Here is a 23,301-nt window from a genome sequence, read left to right on the forward strand (position 1 = left end):
AAATAACATGCACATAATTGGAATCCCAAAACAGGAAGAAATTAGTAAAGGCATTGAGAAAGTTGTGGAAGAATAACTAGAAGAAAACTTTCCAGGCATAATGAAGAATGAGAGAATATATATTCAAGAAGCTGAGTAAACACCATATAGAATTGACTCCAAAAGAAAAACACCAAGGCATATCATAGTCAAATTTGCCAGAACCAAAGATAAGGAGAGAATTCTGAAAGCAGTGAGGGAGAAACAAAGAGTAACCTATTAGGGAGAGTGCTGATTTTTCAGCAGAAACCATGAGAGCAAAAAAGACAGTAGAATGATATATATCAAACATTCAAAGAACACAGCTGTCAACCAAGAACACTATACCCAGCAAACTGTCCATCAAATATGTAGGAAAGATCAAGATATTATCAGAAAAGAGAGTTTGTAAAACAAGACCAGCATTGCAGAAAACAATGAGAGACATCTTCTTTACAGAGGTACCGCAGAAAGCAGGATGGACCAAAGTAACCAACTAAAAACCTTGCCTCTCAATAATCACACTGAATGGAAATGGTTTAAATGCACCACTGAAGAAAGAGTAGCAGATTGGATAAAAAACCAAAACCCATCAATATGCTGTCTTACAGAGACACAGCTGAAAAGTGAAGATCAAGAAAGATTAAAAATAAGAGGATGAAAAAAATATACCAAGCAAATGGCAACCAGAAATAAGCAAGAGCAGCAATATTAATCTCATAAAATAGATTTTGATGCAAAAACTCATCACAAATGAAAAGGAAAGTCACTACATAATGTTAATAGAACAAGAGGACATAATAATAATAAATATCTATGCACCAAATGAAAGACCTGCAAAATATACAAAACAAACTTTAACAAAACTAAAAAAGGAAATATACAACAACACTATAGTAGCTGGAGACTTCAATATACCACTCTCAAGAAAAGACAGGACTACCAGAAAGAAACTCAACAAAGATCCTGAAGAATTAAACCAGACAATAAACTGACTTGATCTCAGATACATATAAGCTAATGTACCCCCCAAAAGCACAGTATACATTCTTCTCCAATGTGCACGGAATGTTCTCCAAAATAGATCACACTTTAGGTCATAAGGCAAGCATGAATAAATTAAAAAACACAGAAATAATACAAAGCATCTTCTCAGACCACAATGCTACAAAATTAGAAATTAATAACAAGGAATAAAGGAGGAAAACCCATCCATTTGGAAGCTGAACAACATCTTGCTTTAACATGACTGGGTAATAGAAGAAATAAAAAAAATCAAATTAAAACATTTCTTGAAACAAATTACAATGAAAACACAACTTACCAAAACCTCTGGGAAACAGCCAAAGTAGTAATCAGAAGTCAATTTATAGCAATAAGCCAACACACGCAAAGACAAGGAAAAATGATAGTTGACTCTCTAATCCAACATCTCAAACAAATTGACAGATAACAGCAAGAAAACCTGATAGTTGACTCTCTAATCCAACATCTCAAACAAATTGACAGACAACCGCAAGAAAACCTAACACCATCTAAAAAAACCTCAACAAAATAATAAAAATTAGGGCAGAGATAAATGAAATAGAAAACAGAAAAACAATTGAAACCATCAACAAAACCAGGAGTTGGTTCTTCGAAAAGGTCAATAAAATTGACAAACCACTTGTAAAAGTAACAAAAGGGGAAAAAAATACCCAAATAATCCAAATAAGAGATGAAAGGGGAAATGTCACAACAGAACCAACTAAAATAATAGGGTTACCAATGGAGTATTATGAAAAACTATACTCAAATATGAAAACCAAAACCTAGGATGGACAAATACTTAAAAACTCACAACCTACCTAAACTGACACAGACCAAAATCAAACACCTGAGCAGACTTATTACAAAAGAAGACACTGAAAATGTAATAAAAGAACTTCATAGCAAAAAAAAAAAAAAAAAAGCCCTGGACCAGATGGTTTTACAAGTGAATTTAATCAAACATTCAGAGAAGAACTGTCATCAATTCTACATAAAGTATTTAAAAATATAGAAAAAGATGGAATTCTCCCAGACTCATTCTATGAAGCAAACATATCCTTGATACCAAAGCCAGGAAAGGACACCACCAAAATAGAAAACTATAGGCCAATATCTCTTATGAACATAGATGCAAAAATCTTGGATAAAATCCTGGTCAAAAGAATCTGATGACACATCAAAAATATAATTCACCATGAACAAGTAGGATTCATAACAGCTATGGATGGTTCAATATAAGAAAAACAACTGTAATTTATCACATTAATAAAGCAAAGGACAAGAACCACAGATCCTATCAACTGATGCAGAAAAGGCCTTTGACAAAATCCAACTCCCTTTCCTGATTAAAACAGTCAACAAAATAGGAATAGAGGGAAATTTCCTCAATATAGTAAAAAACATATGTGCAAACCCAAAAGCCAACATTGTTCTCATTGGAGAGAGATTAAAGACATTCCCTTTCAGAACAGGAAGTAGGCAAGGATGCTCACTATCACCTCTCCTATTCAATATTGAATTGGAAGTCATAACAATATCAATAAGACAAGAGAAGGAAATAAGAGGTAACCAAATTAGCAAAGAGGGGGTAAAATTACCTCTATGCAGATGATATGATAGTATACTTAGAAAACCCTTAAGACTCAGCAAGAAAACTATTGGACACAGTGGACCAATTCAGAAAAGTAGCAGGATACATGATCAACATACAAAAATCAGTTTCTCTACAGTGACAAAGAGAATAAAGAACTGGAGCTAAGAAAAACAGTACTCTTCACAATAGCTAATCACAAGATTAAATACTTGGGAGTAAATCTAACCAGAAACACAAAGGACCTATTTAAAGAAAACTACAAAACGTTACTAAAAGAAACTAAAAGAGACCTGGAAAAATGGAAGAATATACCTCTCCCTTGCATAGGAAGACTCAATATTGTGAAAATGACAATTCTACCAAAGGCAATCTATATGTTCAATGCAATCCCAATATAAATACCAATTCCATTCTTCAATGAGATGGAAAAGGCAATTTCCAATTTCATGTGGAATAGAAAGAGACTCTGAATATGGGAAGCACTCCTTAAAAAGAGAAACAAGGTAGGAGGCATCTCACTCTCTGATTTCAAATCCAATTACACTGCTGTGGCAGTCAAGACAGAGTGGTACTGGTACAATGACAGACAACATAATAGAATTGAGAACCCAGAAATTAGCCAATATACCTATGGTCAACTGATTTTTGACAAGGAGAGGGAATCTGTTAAATGGGAAAATGACAGCCTTTTTATAAATGGTGTTGGTAAAATTGGAAAAGTATCTGCAGAAAACACAAGCATGACCCACATCTCACACCATACACAAAAAACAACTCAAAGTGGTTCAAGGACCTAGGACTAAAACCAAGGACTAGAAACTTCATTAGAAAAGCTTGGGAGAACTGTAGAAGCTCTAATCCACAATATGAACAGTCTCTCAAACTACCTGTAAAACCTAACACCAGGAGAGGAGAAAATAGATGAATGGGACCTTCTAAGAATCAAATCCCTATGCACATCAAAAACTTTCCCAACAAGGTAAAAAAGAAAGCCACAGACTGGGAAAGTATAATTGGTAATGACATGCCTGATATGGGACTTATCTAGAATTTATAAAATACTCGAGCACCACAACAAGATAAAGGTAAACGACCCAGTCACAAAATGGGCATAGGATATGAACAAACACTTCACCAAAGAAGGCATTCAGATGGCAAACAAATACATGAAGAAATGTTCAAAATCCCTAGCTCTAAGAGAGATGCAAATCAAAACAACTATGAAATATCATCTCACCCCAGTAAGAATAGCAAAACTTAACATAGCAGCAAACAACAAATGCTGGCAAGATTGTACTCATGGTTGGTGGAAGTGTAAAATGGTGCAAACAATCTGGAAGGCAGTATAGCACTTTCTCAAAAAGCTGCAAATGGAAATATCATTTGACCCACCAATTCCACTACTGGAAATATACCCTAAAGAAATCAGAACTGCCACACAGATATATGCACACCCATGTTTATTGCTGAGTTGTTCACAAAAGCAAAGTGATGGAAACAACCCAAGTGCCCATTAACAAATGGATAGAGAAGCTACGGTATATTTATATAATGCAATGCTATGCGGCACTGAAAAACAAGGAACTCATAAAATATTATACAAAATGGGTGACCCTGGAAGACATTATCCTCAGTGAAATATCTCAGTCACAATAGGACAAACACTGTGTAATGCCTCTGTTATAAAACAGGACTGACATGGAGGTTGGGGGAAATCTAAGGAAAGAGGGGATGAATAATGTTTCACTGCATTGAAACAGAAAAGGAATAGAACTGCTTAAAAGGAATATAAGATTTTCGAATTATTTGCATGACAATAGTCTAGAATAAGAGCTGCATAGTAAAGAGGACTGGGTATGTGTGGGGAATGAAACAATGAAAGAATTTTTTTCAAAGAGAAAAGAGAGCTGGGGGGCAGGGGGCAGGGAGAAAAATGTGCAACAATGAATGAATGAAAATCCAAGTTCTCTTTAAACTTTCATTAAAAACTAAATTAAAAAAATGATGGGGACATTGGACAGTTTCAAAATAATTACTTAAAAAAATGCTAGTTTATCCTTACTACTATGTATGCCTGAAGCCAAGTCACCTTTGGGACTGGACACTTGGGAAGAATGAAGAGAACTTATTATCAGCCAAAGAATAAGATAACTATAAGAATAATTAAAAAATAAAAGTATATTAGGAAAAAAAGAGACTAATCCCACTAGTTGGAGTGAGAATATAAATGGTGAAAAAAATACATGACATGTAAAGGTGTACTTTTTTCTAAACCTTTTTGTCCTTATGTACCATTGATAAAGGGCCGGTTCATAACTGGCCCTCCAGACCATTTTTAGAGGCAGTACACAGCAGGGGGAACAAATATGTCTTGGAGAAAATGTAGCCAGAGCGCTCCTTGGAGGCCAATATGACAAAGCTTTGCCTTATGTACTTTGATTATGTTGCTAGGAGGGGAAAGGTGGAGGGTCAGTAAGAAAAGGTAGATCCTTAACCAGGTAGATTGACAGTGACTGCTGCATCTGGCTCTTGTGTGTCAGGCAGTGTGAGGATGGCACAGATAGGACAGGGTTCAGATCGGTTGTTCATAGGGTTGCTATGGGTCATACTTGACGGTACCTAACACAACAACAAATAGCACGGGAGGACACTGCCCATCTTTCTCTCACAGAGTAACTGGTGGATTTGAAATGTGTGCCTTTGGGTTAGCAGTGCAGCTCCTTACCATAGACCACCAGAGATTCCCTTCTAAACCAGAGGTATAAATATCTTTTCAGTAGGTTACTGTTAACATTTGTATGGAATAAAGAAATTTAACTTTGAACTATGATATTCACAAGTTATGAATCAATCAGTGACTTTTGTACCCTTCAGAACAGGTATGAATTACAGATTTATTTTATTATTTTTGCTAGCCATAATTACTCACTTTAGGAAGACTTCCTCCATGGTAGTAATTGAAGCACCAAAGCTGGCAATGCCCAGTTCTTTCTGGTTTTTATCAATATCATCAAACAGAGCAACAAACCTAGAAAGAGAAGAGGAGGATAAGAGAACTAGGACAAATGTAGGTGAATTTTTAAGATTGTTTTGTTCCACAATAATTTCCCATTAGTTGGGGGGGAAATGTTTTCACTGCAGTATGTGGTGAAAACACAATGTAAAGATGAGGGGTTTACTTTTGGGCAAAATTATCCCCAAACTAACTTGACCTTTCATGCATGTTTTCAGTTTTTTCTAATAAAATTATTGGATGCTAATTTAGGTTAAGGACTATAGCTAGTTGGTATGAGTTGTTCTATTTCTGTATTATTCTCCTATCAAAGAGAAGTCTCTATTCACAGGGAAAAGACACCACTCAATCACAGTGACAATAAAACTGACGGTGAGCATTGAGAGAAAAATGTTTAATTCAATAGCAAGAAAGTGGTATGTGTGTTTTTTTAATTGTGTTAGAATTATAGCAAGGGCTTGACAGAATAATTTTACTAGGAAGGAGGGATAATATTTTAAGCATAAAAGTAATCTTCTTCAGAAACCAAACTAGATCTTGAAGGCATTATTCATTCCCAGAGTTAGTGAATTCAAAACTCCATTTTCTAAATTTTCTGAATCCCATTTCTATTTAAATTCACCTAACTTTAATTATTAATTCTAGTTTTATCCTTAAGTACAATCTGACCCTCTTTCAATCACAATTTTTCACATATTTATAGATAATATTCCTGTTCCTTTTGAGACTTCTCTTCAGTAGGCTAATTCCAGTGCATGTCTTCTCATTTATATTTAATAACCCAAATGGTCTTCTGAGGAATATGGTGTATGTTTATGTATTCATTATTGTGTAGTTTTTGCTTTGTTATGCATTTGAATTTTGGTATTGTCAAATGAGTTGAGAAATAGTACCTTCTCTTACATTTTATAGAGAAGTTTTAACTAGCTAACTGCTGTTGTAAAATTCCTCATTTTGTCTGTGCCCCTGCCAATCCTCTTTAAAGAGTTGTCATTCAAGTTACTTTTTGAAATTTAACAAATTTAATGTGCTATTGGATACTATTCACAAGGAATAAAACTTTTATGTTAAAAATACTCTACTAGGAAAATAAAAGACGTATTGTGATGGGAAAGTCTGCTGTTAGGGACCTCTCCAAAGTACTGAAGAGCAGTTGTGCCATTCTGGAGACTAAGCTATGCATCAGAGAGTTGGACAATGACCAGGGAGGACAGGAGAATTGATGCCTTTGAGCTCTGGTGTTGGAGAAGAGTAGTGAATATACCATGGACTGCTAAGAAAATGAACAGGTTTATCCTGGAGAGAGTTAAACCAGGCTGCTCCTTGGAGGTGAAGATTTTGAAGCTTCATCTGACATACTTTGGACATGTTGCAAGGAGGGACCAGTCCTTGGAGACGGGCATCATAGTTGGGAGAGTGAAGGGACAGTGCAGAAGAGGAAACCCTCTATGAGGCAGATTGATTCAGTGACTGGAGTTATGGGGGTAGGTGTGTCAGAGACAGTGAGATTGGCACAGGGTAGAACAGGGTTTAGGGTTGTTGTACATAAGGTCACTAGAAGCTGCAGGCAACTTGACTTAACACATAACAACAACAATAACTATTAGCTATCACTTATTAACATCATGAAGCGCCAAGCACCTTAAAAAGACAGAATACAATGTTAAAGAAACCTTGAATAAACCTGAACTTAAGACACAGTCTTTTCTTCAAAGAGAGAAATAACCAACTATGAATCTCTAAATTCCAATTAGCAAAGGACAGCTATAACTGGAACCCTAGGGCTTGTTATACAGATTAACACTACTTATTGAATAAAAACTATTTCTGGCCACTAGAAAATCATCCATCTAGGACTTCATGGGTTCATACCTTTGCATGTGTTCTTTTGGTAGAAAAAATGATAACACAGTTGTAATATTGCTCTGCAGAGTGGCATCTGGAATGTGAGAATCAATCAGTGAGGTGATCCTTTTAACATTACAATGAGGTTTCTTCTCCATAATTATGTGGTATCCAGCGCCTAAAAAAAAAAAAACAAAAACCAAAACCATTTGAAAGATTGAAGTAATTTTGCATTTTTCAGTTGTCTGATAAGATCAAGTTTGGTTCTCTAAGATTCAGGTAAGTCTGAGGAAGGAGGCATCATAGTTGGGAGAGTGAAGGGACAGTGCAGAAGAGGAAACCCTCTATGAGGCGGATTGACTCAGTGACTGGAGTTATGGGGGTAGGTGTGTCAGAGACAGTGAGATTGACACAGGATAGAACAGGGTTTAGGGTTTAGGCTCATCTACAGAATTTCCTATCTAAGATTCTAAATAAAGTTAAACAAATGAAGGCATTGAATGATTCTGTAATTTTAGTAATTTTCTTAGTGAACATCAATAATCTACTGTATATAGCCAGTTATAGAATAAGAAAAAAGGACCTTGATATCTGGCTATTTTTATTTTTTGAAGCTACAATAAGTGTTCATGAAATAATTATTATTGGTTGTCCACTGTTTATTGCTATAACTCGACCTCTGAGTACTGTTTTTGCCTTGTCCCAAAGATTTAGAAAGTTAATGTTCATTTTCATTTGTTACAATAAAGTTTAACTCCTTCTATTATAGCATTCAAGAGTGTTGATTTAGTTTCCAAGTACCCGTTTTCCCTTTTCATTTTCCTGTTGATTTGCAATTTTATAGCATTGTGATCTGATAAGATGGTTTGTAGGCATTCTATTTTTTTAAAATTTGTGACTATTTTTGGAGTGTGTTCCATGTGCATTGGAGAAGTATATTGAGCTTTTGTTGAGTGGAGAATTTTACATATGCTGATGAGGCCAATTGTATAGTTTTTCTGTGTTTTTGTTAACTTTCATTCTAGTTGTTCTGTCCTTTATTGAGAATGGTGGTATGTGGAGCTCTGGTGGCCTAGTGGCAAGAAGGGCACTGCAATTGCAGAGGCGTGCGGTTCAAATCCACCAGGTGCTCCGCTGGAAAAGGAGGGACAATCTCCTCCTGTACTAGTCAGATCCAATTTGACAGTACTCACACACACACACACACACACACACACAATAATAAAAAAAATAATGCATGGTGGCATTAAAGTTTACCACTACTGTTTTGGAGTTTTCTATTTCTTTCTTCAAATTTGAATTGTATATTTTGAGGCTCTATCACTGGGTGAATAAAGATAAATTATAATTATGTCCTTTTGTTTTATGGAACATTATTATATAGTGCCCTTGTTTTTTCATGTTTTTTGTGTTGAAGTCTATTTTATCAGAGATTAATGAATATTGATGCTCCTGCTCTTTGATAGTTTCTCACCCTTTGATTTTTAGTCTGTTTTTGTGTCCAAAGTGAGTCTGTCATGTTTTTTAATTCATTTTCCTATTCTTCTTCTCTTGCCTGGTGCATTTAATTCATTCGCATCCAGTGTAATGATCCACAGAAATGGATTTATTGCTGTCATCTTGCTGTTTTTGCGGTGTTGATTTGTTTCATCTACTTTTCTGTGCTGAGTTAATTTTGTGTATAGTTTTGCTTTTCCCATGATTTCCTACATTACTCTTGTTTTAGCTTTAACACTTTGTGATTTTCCCCTTTTTAATTTAGGTGGTATGGTTTATTAATTTATTTATTAATGTACTATTTTATTTCCAAAGCTAGGACAGTTCATCTCTTTTAAAATAGTCTTGACTCCCTCTTCATTTAGAAGTTCTGTTATTACATTGCTTATTCCTTCTTATTACTTGGTAGTCATCTTCATTTACAGACTGATGTCTCTGCTTTCTTACTCTTAGCTTTGTGAGTTAAGCTTACGTTGTGTGTTTTAAAAGTCTTGAGCTGGTTCTGCATGGTCTTTTCATGTGTGGTTTATTTCTGGTTGATGTCTATAGTTGATTCTCTATGTAAAGAACTCCCTTTAGTATTTATCAAGTTGCTCTGTTGCGTTGTTTTAAGGAGCCATTTAGTATGACTCATAGAGACTCTATGAACAGCTGATCCAAACACTGTCTTATCCTGTGCCATCCTCACAATCTCTGACACACTGAAGCTCACGACCACAGTCACTGTGTCAATCCACCTGGCTGAGGGTCTTTTTCTCTTTTGCTGCCTTTCCATCTTCCCAATCATGGTGTCCCTCTCCAAGAAATAACTTCTAGCAACATGCCCAAAGTACATGAGACCAAACTTCATCATTTTTGCCTCCAAGGAGCACTCTGGCTGCACCTTCCTCAAGACATACCTGTTTGTTCTTTTGGCTGTCCATGAGATCTTCAGTATTATTCTCCAACGCCAGAGTTTCAAATCTGTCAATTCTTCTTCTGTTATCTTTTGTCACTGTCCAGCTCTCAGATACATAGCAAGTGACTGTTAAAAGGCCATGGCCTATATCTTCAATCTTTAAACTGACACCATTGCTCAATTATTTGGAGAGGTCCCTGACTACAGGCTTAGTGCAATATGTATCCTAATTTCCTGGACTGCTACTACCAAGTGCATTGATTGTGAATTCAAGTAAGATGAAGTCACTGACAATTTCAATCCTTTTTCTACCCACCATGATGTTGTCTATTGGTCCAGTGGCGAGGATTTTTGTTTTCTTAATGTTGAGATGCAATCCATATTGAAGGCTACAATGTTTAACCTTCTGCAGCAAGTGCTTCAAGTCCTCCTCACAGCAGGCAAGGTGTGTCATCCATATAATGAAGATTATTGATAAGTCTGCCTCCAATCCTGAAGCCACATTTTTCTTCATAAGTGTCCTACTTCTCAAGTCATTTGCTTAGCATATAGAGAGATATGGAGTAAGGCATACCTCAGATACATACCTTTCCTAATTTTAAACCTCATGAATAAAAAAGAGTTACCTACAAAGGGGAACTAATAAGACTAAGCTCTGATTTCTCAGAAGAAACCAAGGAGGCAAGAGGGCAATGAGGTGACCTATATAAAACTTTGGAAAAAAACAATTACAAACCAAGAATTCTATATGCAACAGAACTGTCCATAAACTATTACAATGAAATTCGAACAATTTCAGAAAAGCAGGAATTAAGGGACTAATGAAAACTGTTAACCAAATTTACGATTTCTGTATGATTGTCTTTGTTTTGAAAAATTTAACGATATGTCCTGGAGATTTTTTTTTTTAGTCTACCTTGTTTGAGGGAGCTCTGGTGGCCTAGTGGCAAGAAGTTGCACTGCAATCCGAAAGGCATGTAGTTCGAGGCTAACAGCTGCTCCACTGGAGAAGGATTAACTCACCTCTTGAATGCGATTTTCTCATTTTCCGTAACACTTGGGAAGCCTGTTCCCCAGTTGATCTTCAAGATTTTACTGAGCGTGTGTGTGTGTGTGTTTCATTTTGGAATCTCAGTCACATGTAAGTTACTGCTCTTTGGCTGTTTTCATTTCTCACACAATTCTTATGCTTTCTTCAGTTTCCATCTTATTTTTACTCTAGCAGATTACTCCTAGGGGCTTGCCTTCTATATCACTAAATTTATGTTCCATTTCTTTAATCCTACTCTTTTATCTTTCCAGTGTGTTTTCCATTTCTGAAATTTCAGTGTTGATATCCTGAATTTAATTTCCTGTTTTCTACTGATGTTAATTTTCCATCGATTATATCTATTTGTTCTTGCACTGATTTTATAAAGTTCTTCCAGAATTTTGTCTACACTTTCCTTGATTTTTTGTGTTTTTTTCCCTCAGTCCCAGTGATTTTCTTATCAGTTAGTTCCACTAGCATGTCTTCCTCTGAAAGATTTATTGATTGTATATTTTGCAGCTTGTTCTTGTTGTTTTGTTTTTAAAATGATGATTGAAGTTGTCTGCTGCCTCCAGGACATTGGGGTGGTGTAGTGTTTTTAGTCTCTCAACTATCGTCTTCTGGTAGGTGTGACAGAAGATGGGGATTCCTGTGTAGTTCTATGTTCATAGTTCATGTAGAACAGTTGAATATAGTGTGGTCTGGAGAGGTTACCATCTAAGGTCAGTCAGGTGGGGCAGGGACTGGTTTTTACTCTTGTACAATGAGCGAGGCTGTAGGAAATGTTTGTGTGACTGGGCTGTAAGGCTGCTCTTGCTTTCTGCTCCCTGGTAAGACTCAAAAGAGAGGGCACAAAAGCAAAAGAGGAAGGGCAAGGGGATAAAAAAAGAGTAGGGGAAGGGGAAGAGAGGTAAGGAGGGGGTGGAGAAAAGAGAGAAGAAGGGGGGAAGAAGAAAAATAACAACAATAGCAAAACAACTCCCTAAAGATACAAACAACAACACCCCCCCAAAAAAAGAGTACAGAGTAAAATAAAAACAATAATCTTATGACTGCTGTTGTGAGTTGTGGCTAGATATCTGGTCTGTGATAGTGTTTTTGCTCATCTAGTGGAAGACTGAATTCTGCTCTGGGAAGAGATTCTACTTGTTCAAGAAGTGGTGAAGATAAAGAAATGCTCAAAATCACCAGCAAGAAGAGAGATGCAAATCAAAACCACAATAAGATACATCTCACTCCAGTAGCAAAGTTTAACAGGACAGCAAGTAATAAATGTTGGAGAGGATGTGGCAAGATAGGAACTCTTCTACATTGTTGGTGGGATTGTAAAATGGTAAAACGACTCTAGAAGGCAGTTTGGTGTTTCCTCAAAAAGCATATGACCCAGTTATTCCACTGCTTGGAATATACCCCAGGAGAATGAGAACTGAGGCACAAACGGAGTCTTGTACATGGTTGCAAGAACATGGAAACAACCCAGATGTCCAACCACAATCAAAGGGATTGATAAATTATGGAACATTCACACAATGCAGGATTCAAGAGCAATGATTTTGTAAATTACTGCCTAACTTGGGAGGGACTGGAGAGCATGATGCTGAGTGAACTAACTCAGTCCCACAGGACAAATACTGTATAAAACCATTATTGTAGAATACGTATGAAGATCCAAGGGAACAGGGTGGAAGCAGAGTAGTAAGCATGGGTGGGGGGTTAATCATAGGGTCGTACAATTTGATGGGGGTGGAGGTGAAGGAAATGGGAAAGATCTGGTGTGAAAAACAATATATTCAAACTTTGTGAATAAACCAGTTATAAAAAAAAGAAAAAGATGACATGGTGAAGGCTGCTGGGGAGAGTAGAAGATGTAATGTGCCAGGTCTTCTTAGGGGGCAAGAAGGGACAGGCTTCCCAGCCTTGGGTGGCTTTTCTGCCTGACGTCATGATCTTTCCAGCTTTGCCGTCTCTTTCAGTCGAAGGGCAGAGTTCAGGCAGGACACCTAGGCTGAGCTGGCTCACTCTGGTAGCATGAGGAGATAAAGGGCATTTGGGGATCATGCCCGCTCTGATCTTCACCGGTAGCAGACTGCTGCTAAGACGGTGCCCACTCTAAGCTCAGCAAGAGAGGTGATTGCACATCTCTACATGGGGTGGCAAACTCCCTCCATCTAATGCTCCTGGGGGTTTTGTGCCAGATGTAGTCCCTCAGAATCTGAGATGCTCAATGACTGTGCTGGAGAATGTTCAAAGAATGTTCTGCTCCAAGTATGGTTGTGACCTATTCTGTTGTGTGCTACACACAGGATCTAGCTGGATACAAGGACTCCAGTTCCAGACTATACTTTTATCACTTGGGCAGCTGGTTCCATGTGGGCACAGTCTGGTTCACCTTAGAAAATAAGTCACTGGGTGTTGAGGCAGCCAAATACACTCCCAGATTCAAAATGGGGTGATTCTGTCCACAGGTGGAACTGGGAGGGGACAAGAGTCAGGTGGAAAGTCATTCTGCTGATCCCCGGAGCATGTAGATGAGGGAAAATAGGGGTCATACATTTTTCAACATCTATCAGTTGTTGGTGTATCACTGTTGCAACTCTGGGCCTATGTTGTTGTTGTTGTTGTCTTCTATTCGAGCACGACTCATAGCGACCCTGAAGTCCCTTTACAACTATCGACATTTATCAAAGTTCATAGAGTTTCTGGAGGCATGTTGTTTAGGAAGTGGATGCCACTCCTGCTTCCAAACCTGTCTTAGTATGTTATTGTTGTTATGTGCCATTGAGTTATCTGTGATACATAGTGAACCAATGTACAGCAGCTCTGAACCCTTCCCTGTCCTGAGCCAGTCTCACTAATTCTGACACACCAACCCCCATCGCCCCAGTTACTGTATCAATCCATCTCATCCCGGGTCTTCCTCTCCTGCGCTGTCTGTTCACCCTTCTGAGCATGATGTCCTTCTCCAAGGACTGATCTCTCCTGGCCATGTGCTCAAAGTAAGTGAGGCGAGCTTCAAAATCCTAGCCTCTAAAAAGAAACTTGGTTTCACCCTCTCCAGACAGACCTATTTGTTTTCTCAGCAATCCATGGTATATTCAAGACTTCTCCAGCACCACAACTTTGAAGGTACCTTTCTTCTTCTTCAGGGCCTATAGTACCCCCAAAAGCCCGCAGAGGAAGAGATCAAATTGGATGCCCAGCAGTGGATCCCTTTACAGTTACCTGCTTCATCTGTCTCCTTAATTGGCATTTTCAGTTTCTTTCTTCAGTTGCTATTTCAATTTCCTCTTTAAAGTTTCCTCTGAATCTGAGAATTCTAGGACTATCCTTTGCAACTGCTATTATTACTATTTTTCAGTCTTCTCTGCAGAAGGTCTGACCTCTTAGTCTAATTAGTTGTCTGACATATTGGAAGCCTCTTGATATGCCAATTTTACTTCATATTAAAACCATATACTTATCAAAGTAAAATATTTTATTCCATTTTTATTATCACTCATTCTGAACTATATTCTTACTGTCAGTTGTCATACTTTAGGTTAACTCATCACACTGGATTGGATGCTGGTTCGGCAGGGGAGAAATTATCTGATTTATCTACTTGCCCTCCCTATTAACTAATCAGTTACTAAATGAAATAAATTCTATTTGAAGGTATAACAACATCCCAGGGAGAAATAAAACTATCAGAAAATACAAAATGGAAGAAATGAGCAACAAATTTTTATGGGTCAAGAGAAGTGTTTTCTTAACCTGAAGACAGATTCTGAAGAAGTACTTCATATAGACAGAGAATATCCAGATTGAAAAATGCCTTAAAGATAATTCTCTAATTAATATATCATTAACAGGAAAGATTGAGCAGCTACCAAAGTTTTGGTTTGTGTAATGCATTGAATTATGTCCTTTCAAAATGTGTTCTGAATTCCTGACTTATTGATGTGATAGTTTGGGGCTTTTCTTTTGTTATGTTAACAATGCCGTGTCAGCATAGGATGGATCCTAAGTATAATTACTTTGGGCACGTGGCCTGGAAGGACCAGTTCTTGGAGAAGGACATCATGCTTTGCAAAGGTGGAGGGACAGCGCAGGAGAGGAAGACCCTGGATGAGATGGATCAATACAGTAACTGGGGCAATGGGGGGAGGTATGACTGAGTCAGTGAGACTGGCTCAGGACAGGGCAGCCTTCAGACTGTTGTTGCAAACAACTTGACAGCACATAACAACAAGAAGTTATAAAAAGACAAGAACAGCTACAGATAGTTACACAGGGGCAAGATAGATGCCAAGGGACATTAAGGACTGACAACAGCTATCAGCAACTTTGAAAGGTGGTAACAGAACCAATCAATTTGACAGAAACCCAGGTTTAGAACTTTAGCCTCTAGAACTATGAGAAAATAATTTTCTTATCTTTAAAACTACCCATTTGTGATACTCTGTTCTGGCATTATTAGGTAACAAAGGCAGACAGACCAAAAAATAGTGGAAAATAATGTTCAAAGAATACTTATTAAGTATCAGTATCCTTAGAATGATCAAAGGGAGAGAGACCATATATTTGTTTCAAGAAGGCTGAAGAACCACAGCACTGCAGGGTCCCCCTGACCATGATGGCGATGCGGTCACCCAGGACGTCAGCTTCATCCATGTAGTGTGTGGTCAGCAGGATGGTGCGGTTCTGTTTATACTGCTGAAGGAGATCCCAGGTCGTCCTCCTTGAGACCAGATCCATGCCAGAGGATGGCTCATCGAGTATCACCACCTGAAAGTCAGGAGAAGAACGGCATGGCTCTAGATACCTGATGCTATCCTACCAGAAGGATAACTGGCTAGTCATGGACACATTTAAAATAGAGGATCCAGATTAAAATAAAGGGAAAATCCCTAGGAATTCCTAATTCCAAATTCCAAGACCACACTATAGTCATGTTATTCACCTGGGTCAATTATCCTTCTAATTATCACTGGCAGAATTGATTTTAGGCGATTAGATTTATATCAGTTCTCAGCCATGTGACTACTGACTTGTCAAAATTCCTTGACAGCGATTGCCACCCCCCTTTTTTTGTACTGCTGCAAAAGTTTATTGAACAAAACTTAATATGAAGAATATACAAAGCTTGATTTTTGTATCATAGTAAAACATAGTAAATTCTCTGCTAGGCAGTCATTATTCATATACGCTCCAAGGCTTCTAACATGACGAGACTATTTCCTCATCCTAGCACCATTCCAGTATTGTTTGCTGTCCACTAGTTGCTATCTCCACACACTCTATTACAAGATTGATAAAGGGATCAAATCCTCACACTACTCCTTGGACATGTCTGCCACCATTTAATTTCAAGAATAACTTCTTGTCCATAAATTTTTCCCAATTCCGGCGGGTGAGCTTTGTTCATTTTGCCTACTCAGAAGACTCAATGCTGCGTTCAAACAGAATATGCTTCCTCGCTTACTTTCCCGGGATAGGGACCCATTTGAAGCGTGCGTGTACGCTCAGCTCCATCAGTTTCTCCTTCTCGCTCCTTCCCCTCTTCCCTCCCTCCTCTCCTGGAATACCTTGGAGTTCCCTACAAGTGCTATAATGATGGAGAGTTTGCGCTTCATTCCTCCACTCATTGACTGTGAGTACTCGTTACGGTTTTCTAGCATGTTAAAAGCAGACAGCATATGGTCAGTTTCCATAGGATACATATTTCGAGGTATTCCTTTTATCTGGAAAGAGGAGTTAAGAACTTACATGGTGCTTTCTACATCTACTCTTATAAAAGTCTCACTTCAGAACTTTTCTTATACACTAGAACTTAACTCTAGATATGTCTTTCTGTTATTTATCTTATTACATCAGTTAACCATAGTTTCCTGTTGAATCAAAGACAGAGTTCTTAAAAGAAACCCCAAAACTCAGGATTTATAAAAACATCTGCGATACATGAGCCAAGGGACAAAGGAAAACATCATTTGCTTCTAGGTAAGATGAAGCGTAAACACACACACACACACACTGGAAAGTTTTTTTAACATTTTTTCACCATAATTTGAGTGAAAGCTTATAAAATATATTGACTCATCAATCAGTCATTCAAACACAATTTTTCTTTGTAACATTAATCATAATACTCGTAATGTCTGATCATCCTTATATTCTATATTACTTCTCACTTCCTTCCTCTAATGAATGAGTCTATCTCTAAACTTGGAGATTTCAGAAGTAATTAACAGTTGGTGGACAGTGGAGAATATCCGGAGTTGAATTATCACTGAACCATGGTATTTCTAGCACTTAAGTAGCTCCTGGTCTGAAATTAAAGCAACGTAAAGCCTGGGAGTGAGCAGTGTAATGAAATGAAATCTGGGAGAAGTTCCGGCTCAGTGAGAGAAAAAAGGAATTCCCAACATCTCATAGAAAGTGTTTCAGACTGTAACAGTTAAGAGCTAGATTAACTAAAAGTCTAGTAATTTGAACATTCCAGTGGTCCTTGGAATGAAAACGTGATGATTTCCTTCTGTAAAGAGAGGAGGTAAAATGTACAACAATGAATGAATGAAAATCTAATTCTCTATAAATATTAGTTAAAATCACAATTAACATAAAGTTTTATTTAAAAAAAAAATGACAGCCTTAGAAAAGCCCATGGGGAGAGCTCTACTATGTCACGAGATCATTAAGAGCCCAGGTGGACTCTATGGCATCTAACAATAACAACAACAGTAACAGCAGCTCAGACAAAGGGTATAATTACACTCCACCCCTATCCCTCCGCTCTCCCACCCCACTCTCTTCTGTCCAAGTCACTAGGCGGTACTGCAGCACGGATGGGAACAAGAGTATTATGAGAGTATCATAAAAGAAGCAAAAAAATATTCATAAAGGGGAATCTTCTTCAGTGTGTAGATCTGCAGTTCCAAGAAGAAATTCTAAAGTTCCATTTTCTTTCTTTCTTTTCTTTTCATGGAAGACTTTATCGTCTGTGGGGAGCGCTGAGAGAGACCACAGCTTCTCATGGGTCAGACTCCTCCGTTGTTTTTTACCACTTTTTCTCTATTTCCCTTCCACTAGGCTCCAGATTTGGCACAGTCAAAAGCATGGATGATTTCTGAATGAAGGATTGAGAAAGGATTCCTAGGCAGCCAGAAGATACAGGGTAGGTAACAGGTCTGGAGGAGTAGGAAAGTGATGTATAATTGTATGAACTCATGCATGCATGCGCATGCATGAATCTAACGAGTAGAACTGTGTCAAGGTACCGTCCTGACCAATGGATAACATGTATACAAGGGAGACTGGAATATATTGCCAAGGCTTTGATAATTGTCAGTGGAGTCACCACCCACAGAAAGGATAAAAACAAAGTGTAGAGTCTTCTGGTTTATATTTCAGAATGTCTAGGGTAGGGAAAAAATCAATTAAAACCCTGGCATGCCCAAATACTGGCAGACTCAGGGCCAGAGACCCCCAATTCATCTGGCAAGTCCCCTCTGCTGACACCTACTTGGATTTGTCAAACACCGTAACTGGCTACCCATCATGCGCAGTTTTTGTTGGAGCTCCCAGATTGATTCAGTTTTGGAAGCTAGACTGGCATTCACTTCCTAAACTACATGCCTGCGGAAAGTCTAAAAACTCGGAGAAATGATAATAGTTACAGAAAGTCTTCAGGCCTTTGTTCATCTTCTGTTTATAGATGTATCCTTCTCTCATGTGTATTCAGTTTATAAAGTGGACAAATCATTAAAGAAGTTAGACCCTATGAAGAAAACATGTGGTATCAGAATAGGAGGAAATTGAAGCAGCAGCTAATGCTCCCAGATGGGCATTTTGGGTGGTGAGAGCCAATGAGGATGCATGAATTTGGAATGATGGAGCTCATGGAGTTTGACCCATGCTCTGGAGGAACCTCGGGCCTACATCCTTCAGGCCTGTTTTTAATTGCTTTTTGGTCAAACATTCTTTTAGATCGTATAGCCCTGATCTGTCCTCTTGCTGTACAGAGGTATCTTGTGGTTGCTGTGATGCTGAACACCATAACACTGATGTATCAAATGTGATAACGATTACCCATGGTATAATCATGTTTGGTGGAGCTCCTTGATTAAAACAAGATTAGAAGCAGGAGTGACATCCACTTCTGAATTAGCTTGTCCCCGGAAACCCTATGAACCTGAAGAAAGGATGAAACTTATACAAGTGTTCAGGGTTTTTTTTCACAGGGTCGCTATGAGTCACCTACGACTCAACGGCACTTAACAACAACAACGACAAAATAAAAATTACGGAGAATGCAAAGCATCACAAAATTGTCAACTCACAGAAAACAAGACAGCTGACAGATATCAATAACAAGACGACATGGATGCTGTTATCTTCCAAAGACTTTAATGTAGTTATAAAAATGCTTGAATGAGTAATCATCATTTCTAATAACATATACTAACACAAATTAGTAATAATATATTTAAGACATCGAAGGTAATTAGAAATATTAGGCTGAAAAGAACAAAAATGAACTTGGTATATTATTAATACATTACTATATAATTATATAATATACTATTATATAATTATATATGATTAAGATATAATAAATTGAATGGATATGTTTATGAATAGAACAGAAATGACAGTAGAAAGGGTATGTGAACTTGAATATCAATCAATAAAAGTTACCCAATCTGGAAAAATAAAAATGAACATGATACAAGAAGCTTTTGTGGCAACAACAAAAGTCTAACATTCATGCCACCGTAGTGTCAGAAGGAAAGAAGAAAAAATGCTTGGCTAAAAGGTTCAGAGAAAATAATGACTGGAAAATAACCAGGTTTAACAAAAACGTACAAACCATGTTGTTATTGTGGTTACTCACTATTAAGTTAGAACTGATTCACAGCTGACTGTCCAGTGGGGTTTCAGAGGTAGTGAATCGCCTGGGAGGAGACTGGTCATGCCAGTCCAACTCCTTAACATATATAAACCTATACATTTAGTAAAATGGCTGATCCTCATGTAGGATCAACAAACAAATGAACATCCAGACACCTCACAGCCAAACTAAAAAGACAAAATCTTGAGTGCATATACAGAAAAGTATTAATTATTTACAGTGGTGTAATGTTTCAGATGGCTATGAATGTCTTATTAAAAAATCATGAAGACTAGAAAGAAGTAGGACAGAATTTTTAGAGAACTAAAAGGGGGAAAAATCTATTCTTGAAATGGTTTTTAAATTAAGGTGGGATAGACTCAAGGTCTGGTTCTTTGAGGACTTGATTTCATGTTCTTCAACTTCAGCTTGAACTGGCACATGAGTCACTGATGATCTGTTCCACAGTGAGCCTCCTGGCCTTGTCTTGACTGCTGATACTGAGCTTCTCCATTGACTCTTTCTCCAGTTGTAATCAGTCCGGTGAGGTCCAAGGATATAGTCACCATACTTTTTTTTTTTTTAAAAAAAGGTATTTGCAATGAATAAATCTTAGATTGTACAAAATTCTGTCATTCCATCTTCAACCTCCTTTCTGTCACCAAGTTCATATTTTCCAAGTACCAGTCCTCTTTTGTTTCCAACTTTTGTATTCCAGCCATCAATTATTATTAATGCCTCTTGTTTGCATGTTTGATCCATTTCAGATTGCCAAATCTGGTAGAATTCCCCAACTTATTAAGCTTTGGTTTCAGTGGTTGGTGTACATGTATTTGAAAAACAGTTGTCTTACTAGGTCTTCCTTCTATGTGTATGAATCATATCCTCCTATCACTCCAAGGACTGTACGTCAGGTTAGATCTTGAAAACACAAAACCATACTTCCTCAAAAGAGAGACTAAAACAAAAGGAAGAAATGATGATATAAGAGTTAAACAGAAGATTTCAAAAGGCAGCTGGACAAGACAAAGCAAAGTATTATAACAAAATGTGCAAAGAGCTGAAATTAGACAAACGGGAGGAACACACTTGACATTTCTCAAGTTGAAAGAATTGAAAAATAAATCCACCCCTTGAGCTAATACTGAAGGGTTCTGTGGGGAAACTCTTGAATGAGACAGGAAGCATCAAAAGAAGAGAGAAGAAATAAACAATGCCACTGTATCAAAAAGAATTAGTCAATACTGACCCATTTTAAAAAACAGTATATGATTATGAATCAATGATAATGAAGGAAGAAGTTCAAAGTGCAGTAAAGGTGTTGGCAAAAAAATAGGGTGCCAGGAACTGATGAAGTACCATTTGACATAGTTAAACAAAAAAGATACAGCCCTAGATGTGTTCACTAGCCCATGCCAAGAAATTCGGAAGACAGCTACCCAGCCAACTGACTGGAAGAAATTAATATTTGCTCTAGCTTTCAAAAAAAAGGGTGATAAAACAGAATGTGGAAATTATCAAACAATATAATTAATATCAAATCCAAGTAAAATCTTGATGAAATTATTAAAAAATGGCTGAAATAGTACATTGATAGAAACCATAAGAAATTCAGGTTCGATTCCAGATGGAACTTGGCACAAAGCAGAAAATACTGTAAAGATGCTTATTTTTGTCTTAGCTACTATTAAAAGATATTTGAGTGAATAGATTACAATAAATTATAGCTAACATCGGGAAGAATGGAAGAATTCAACAGACTGCAGAAATTACTGAACAATGTAATTGTTGTTGTTAAATGCCGTCAAGTTGTGGGTGACTCATAACAACCCAATGAACTTTCTTCATTTCTCCACGTTCATAGAGTTTCCGGAGGCAAGCTATTTCGGAAGTGGATGCCACTCCTGCTTCCGAGCTTGTTTTAAACAGGGAGCTCTGCCAAAATATTGACATTCAAACTACTGAAACAATAGGCAATAATATGACAGATGGAGAAGACTGAAATTGTCAACAGTGTCGTTTTACTTGGATCCCAATCTATCCAAGGGCAGCAGCAGTCATAAAATCAAAAGACATGTTGCACTGGGAAAATCTGTACTGAAGGGCAGATATTAATTTGAAGACTAAAGTGCTTCTAATCCAAGCCATAGTATTTTCAATTGCTTCATCACCATGCTTTTAAAAGTTGGACAATGAATAAGCAACACTGAAGAATAGATCTTTGAATTGTGCTGTTGGTAAGGGTATTGACTATCCCATGGACTGCCAAAAGAACAAATCAGTCTGTCTTAGAGGAAGTGCAACTAGGGTGCTCCTCAGAGGCAAGGATGGTGGAACTTCATGTCACATACCTTAGCGTGCTGTCAGGGGAGACAAGTCCATGGAAAAAGACATCATGCTGGGAAAAGTGGAGGGTCGGAAATAGAAAAGAAAACCTTCAACAAAATCAAGATACTCTGTGCTTTTGGCAGTCCATGGGATATTTAGTACTCTTTTCCAGTACCACAATTCAAAGACAACAATTCTTCTCTCATCCTTATTCACCATCCAACTTTCAGATTAATAGAAAGCAACTGAAAATACCATTGCTTAAAACAGGAAAACTTAATCTATAAATTGATATCCTTGCTTTTTAGCATTTTGGAGAGGCCCTTGACAGCAGATTTTACTCATGTAACAACATGTCTTTTTATTTCTTGATTGCTGGTATCATTGATGTTGATTGTGGAGCCAAATAAAATGAAATGGGTGACCACTTCAATTTTTCGCCATCTATTGTGATGTTGCCTATTGGTCTAGAGGTGAGGATTTTCAATTTATTGATGTTAAGATGTAACATGCATAGAACTGTAATAGGAATTATATTCCAAGAGAAATAAAATATTAACACAAAAATGTACATGCATGCTCATATCAGCTTTATTTATTAAAACTCCAGTGTCTTTTTGTTTCATATACAAATACGCAATGCTACTTAACAACTAAAAAGAAAAAATGATTGACAGAAGAAATAGCATTGATGTATCTCAAAAGCATTACGCTGCACACTTCTTTAGCTCATTTACATGGTATTCTGAAGAGACATAATTGTGTAATTGGTGTGTTAATTTTGCTACTCTATACAGGTATTTAAATTCATAGATTTGAACAAAAAAGTCAAATATATTGTATGTTTAAAATGCAAAACTTAAAAAACAAAACAAAACCGCAGAACTTACCATACAGTAGAAAAAAAGGTGTTCTGATACTGTCAAGTCATCATACAATAAATCATGCTGTGGACAGAAGCCCAAATTTTTCCGAATCTGAAGTATGTTCCTTGAAATGTCATATCCATTAATATAAGCTGTTCCCCTGGTAGGGGGAAAAAGACCTGAAATTAAGGAGAAGACATAACAGACAATTAGCTTTGTTGAGGTAGTAAGATAACACTCTGAAAAGTAGCAGATTTTAAAAACTACAGTCAAAAGGCTGCTCGGAATGACAAAGCAAAATACTACAATGAAAT

General features: G+C 37.3%; 1 protein-coding gene across 1 annotated transcript in view; it reads right to left on the reverse strand.

Annotated features, from left to right (window-relative positions):
• Positions 1–23,301, reverse strand: part of LOC102858785 (ATP-binding cassette sub-family A member 3-like) — a 176,786-nt gene that overhangs the window by 72,111 nt on the left and 81,374 nt on the right. The window contains exons 12-16 of the mRNA XM_006892700.1: positions 23,012–23,166; positions 16,492–16,647; positions 15,481–15,691; positions 7,527–7,677; positions 5,571–5,669 (exon numbers count right to left, since the gene is read on the reverse strand). Coding sequence (XP_006892762.1) covers positions 5,571–5,669; positions 7,527–7,677; positions 15,481–15,691; positions 16,492–16,647; positions 23,012–23,166 — 772 coding nt within the window. The remainder of the gene's footprint in view (positions 1–5,570; positions 5,670–7,526; positions 7,678–15,480; positions 15,692–16,491; positions 16,648–23,011; positions 23,167–23,301) is intronic.

Source organism: Elephantulus edwardii, unplaced genomic scaffold (assembly GCF_000299155.1).
Source record: "Elephantulus edwardii isolate Elephantulus edwardi_28Jun2011 unplaced genomic scaffold, EleEdw1.0 scaffold00117, whole genome shotgun sequence".
Lineage (NCBI taxonomy): Eukaryota > Metazoa > Chordata > Mammalia > Macroscelidea > Macroscelididae > Elephantulus > Elephantulus edwardii.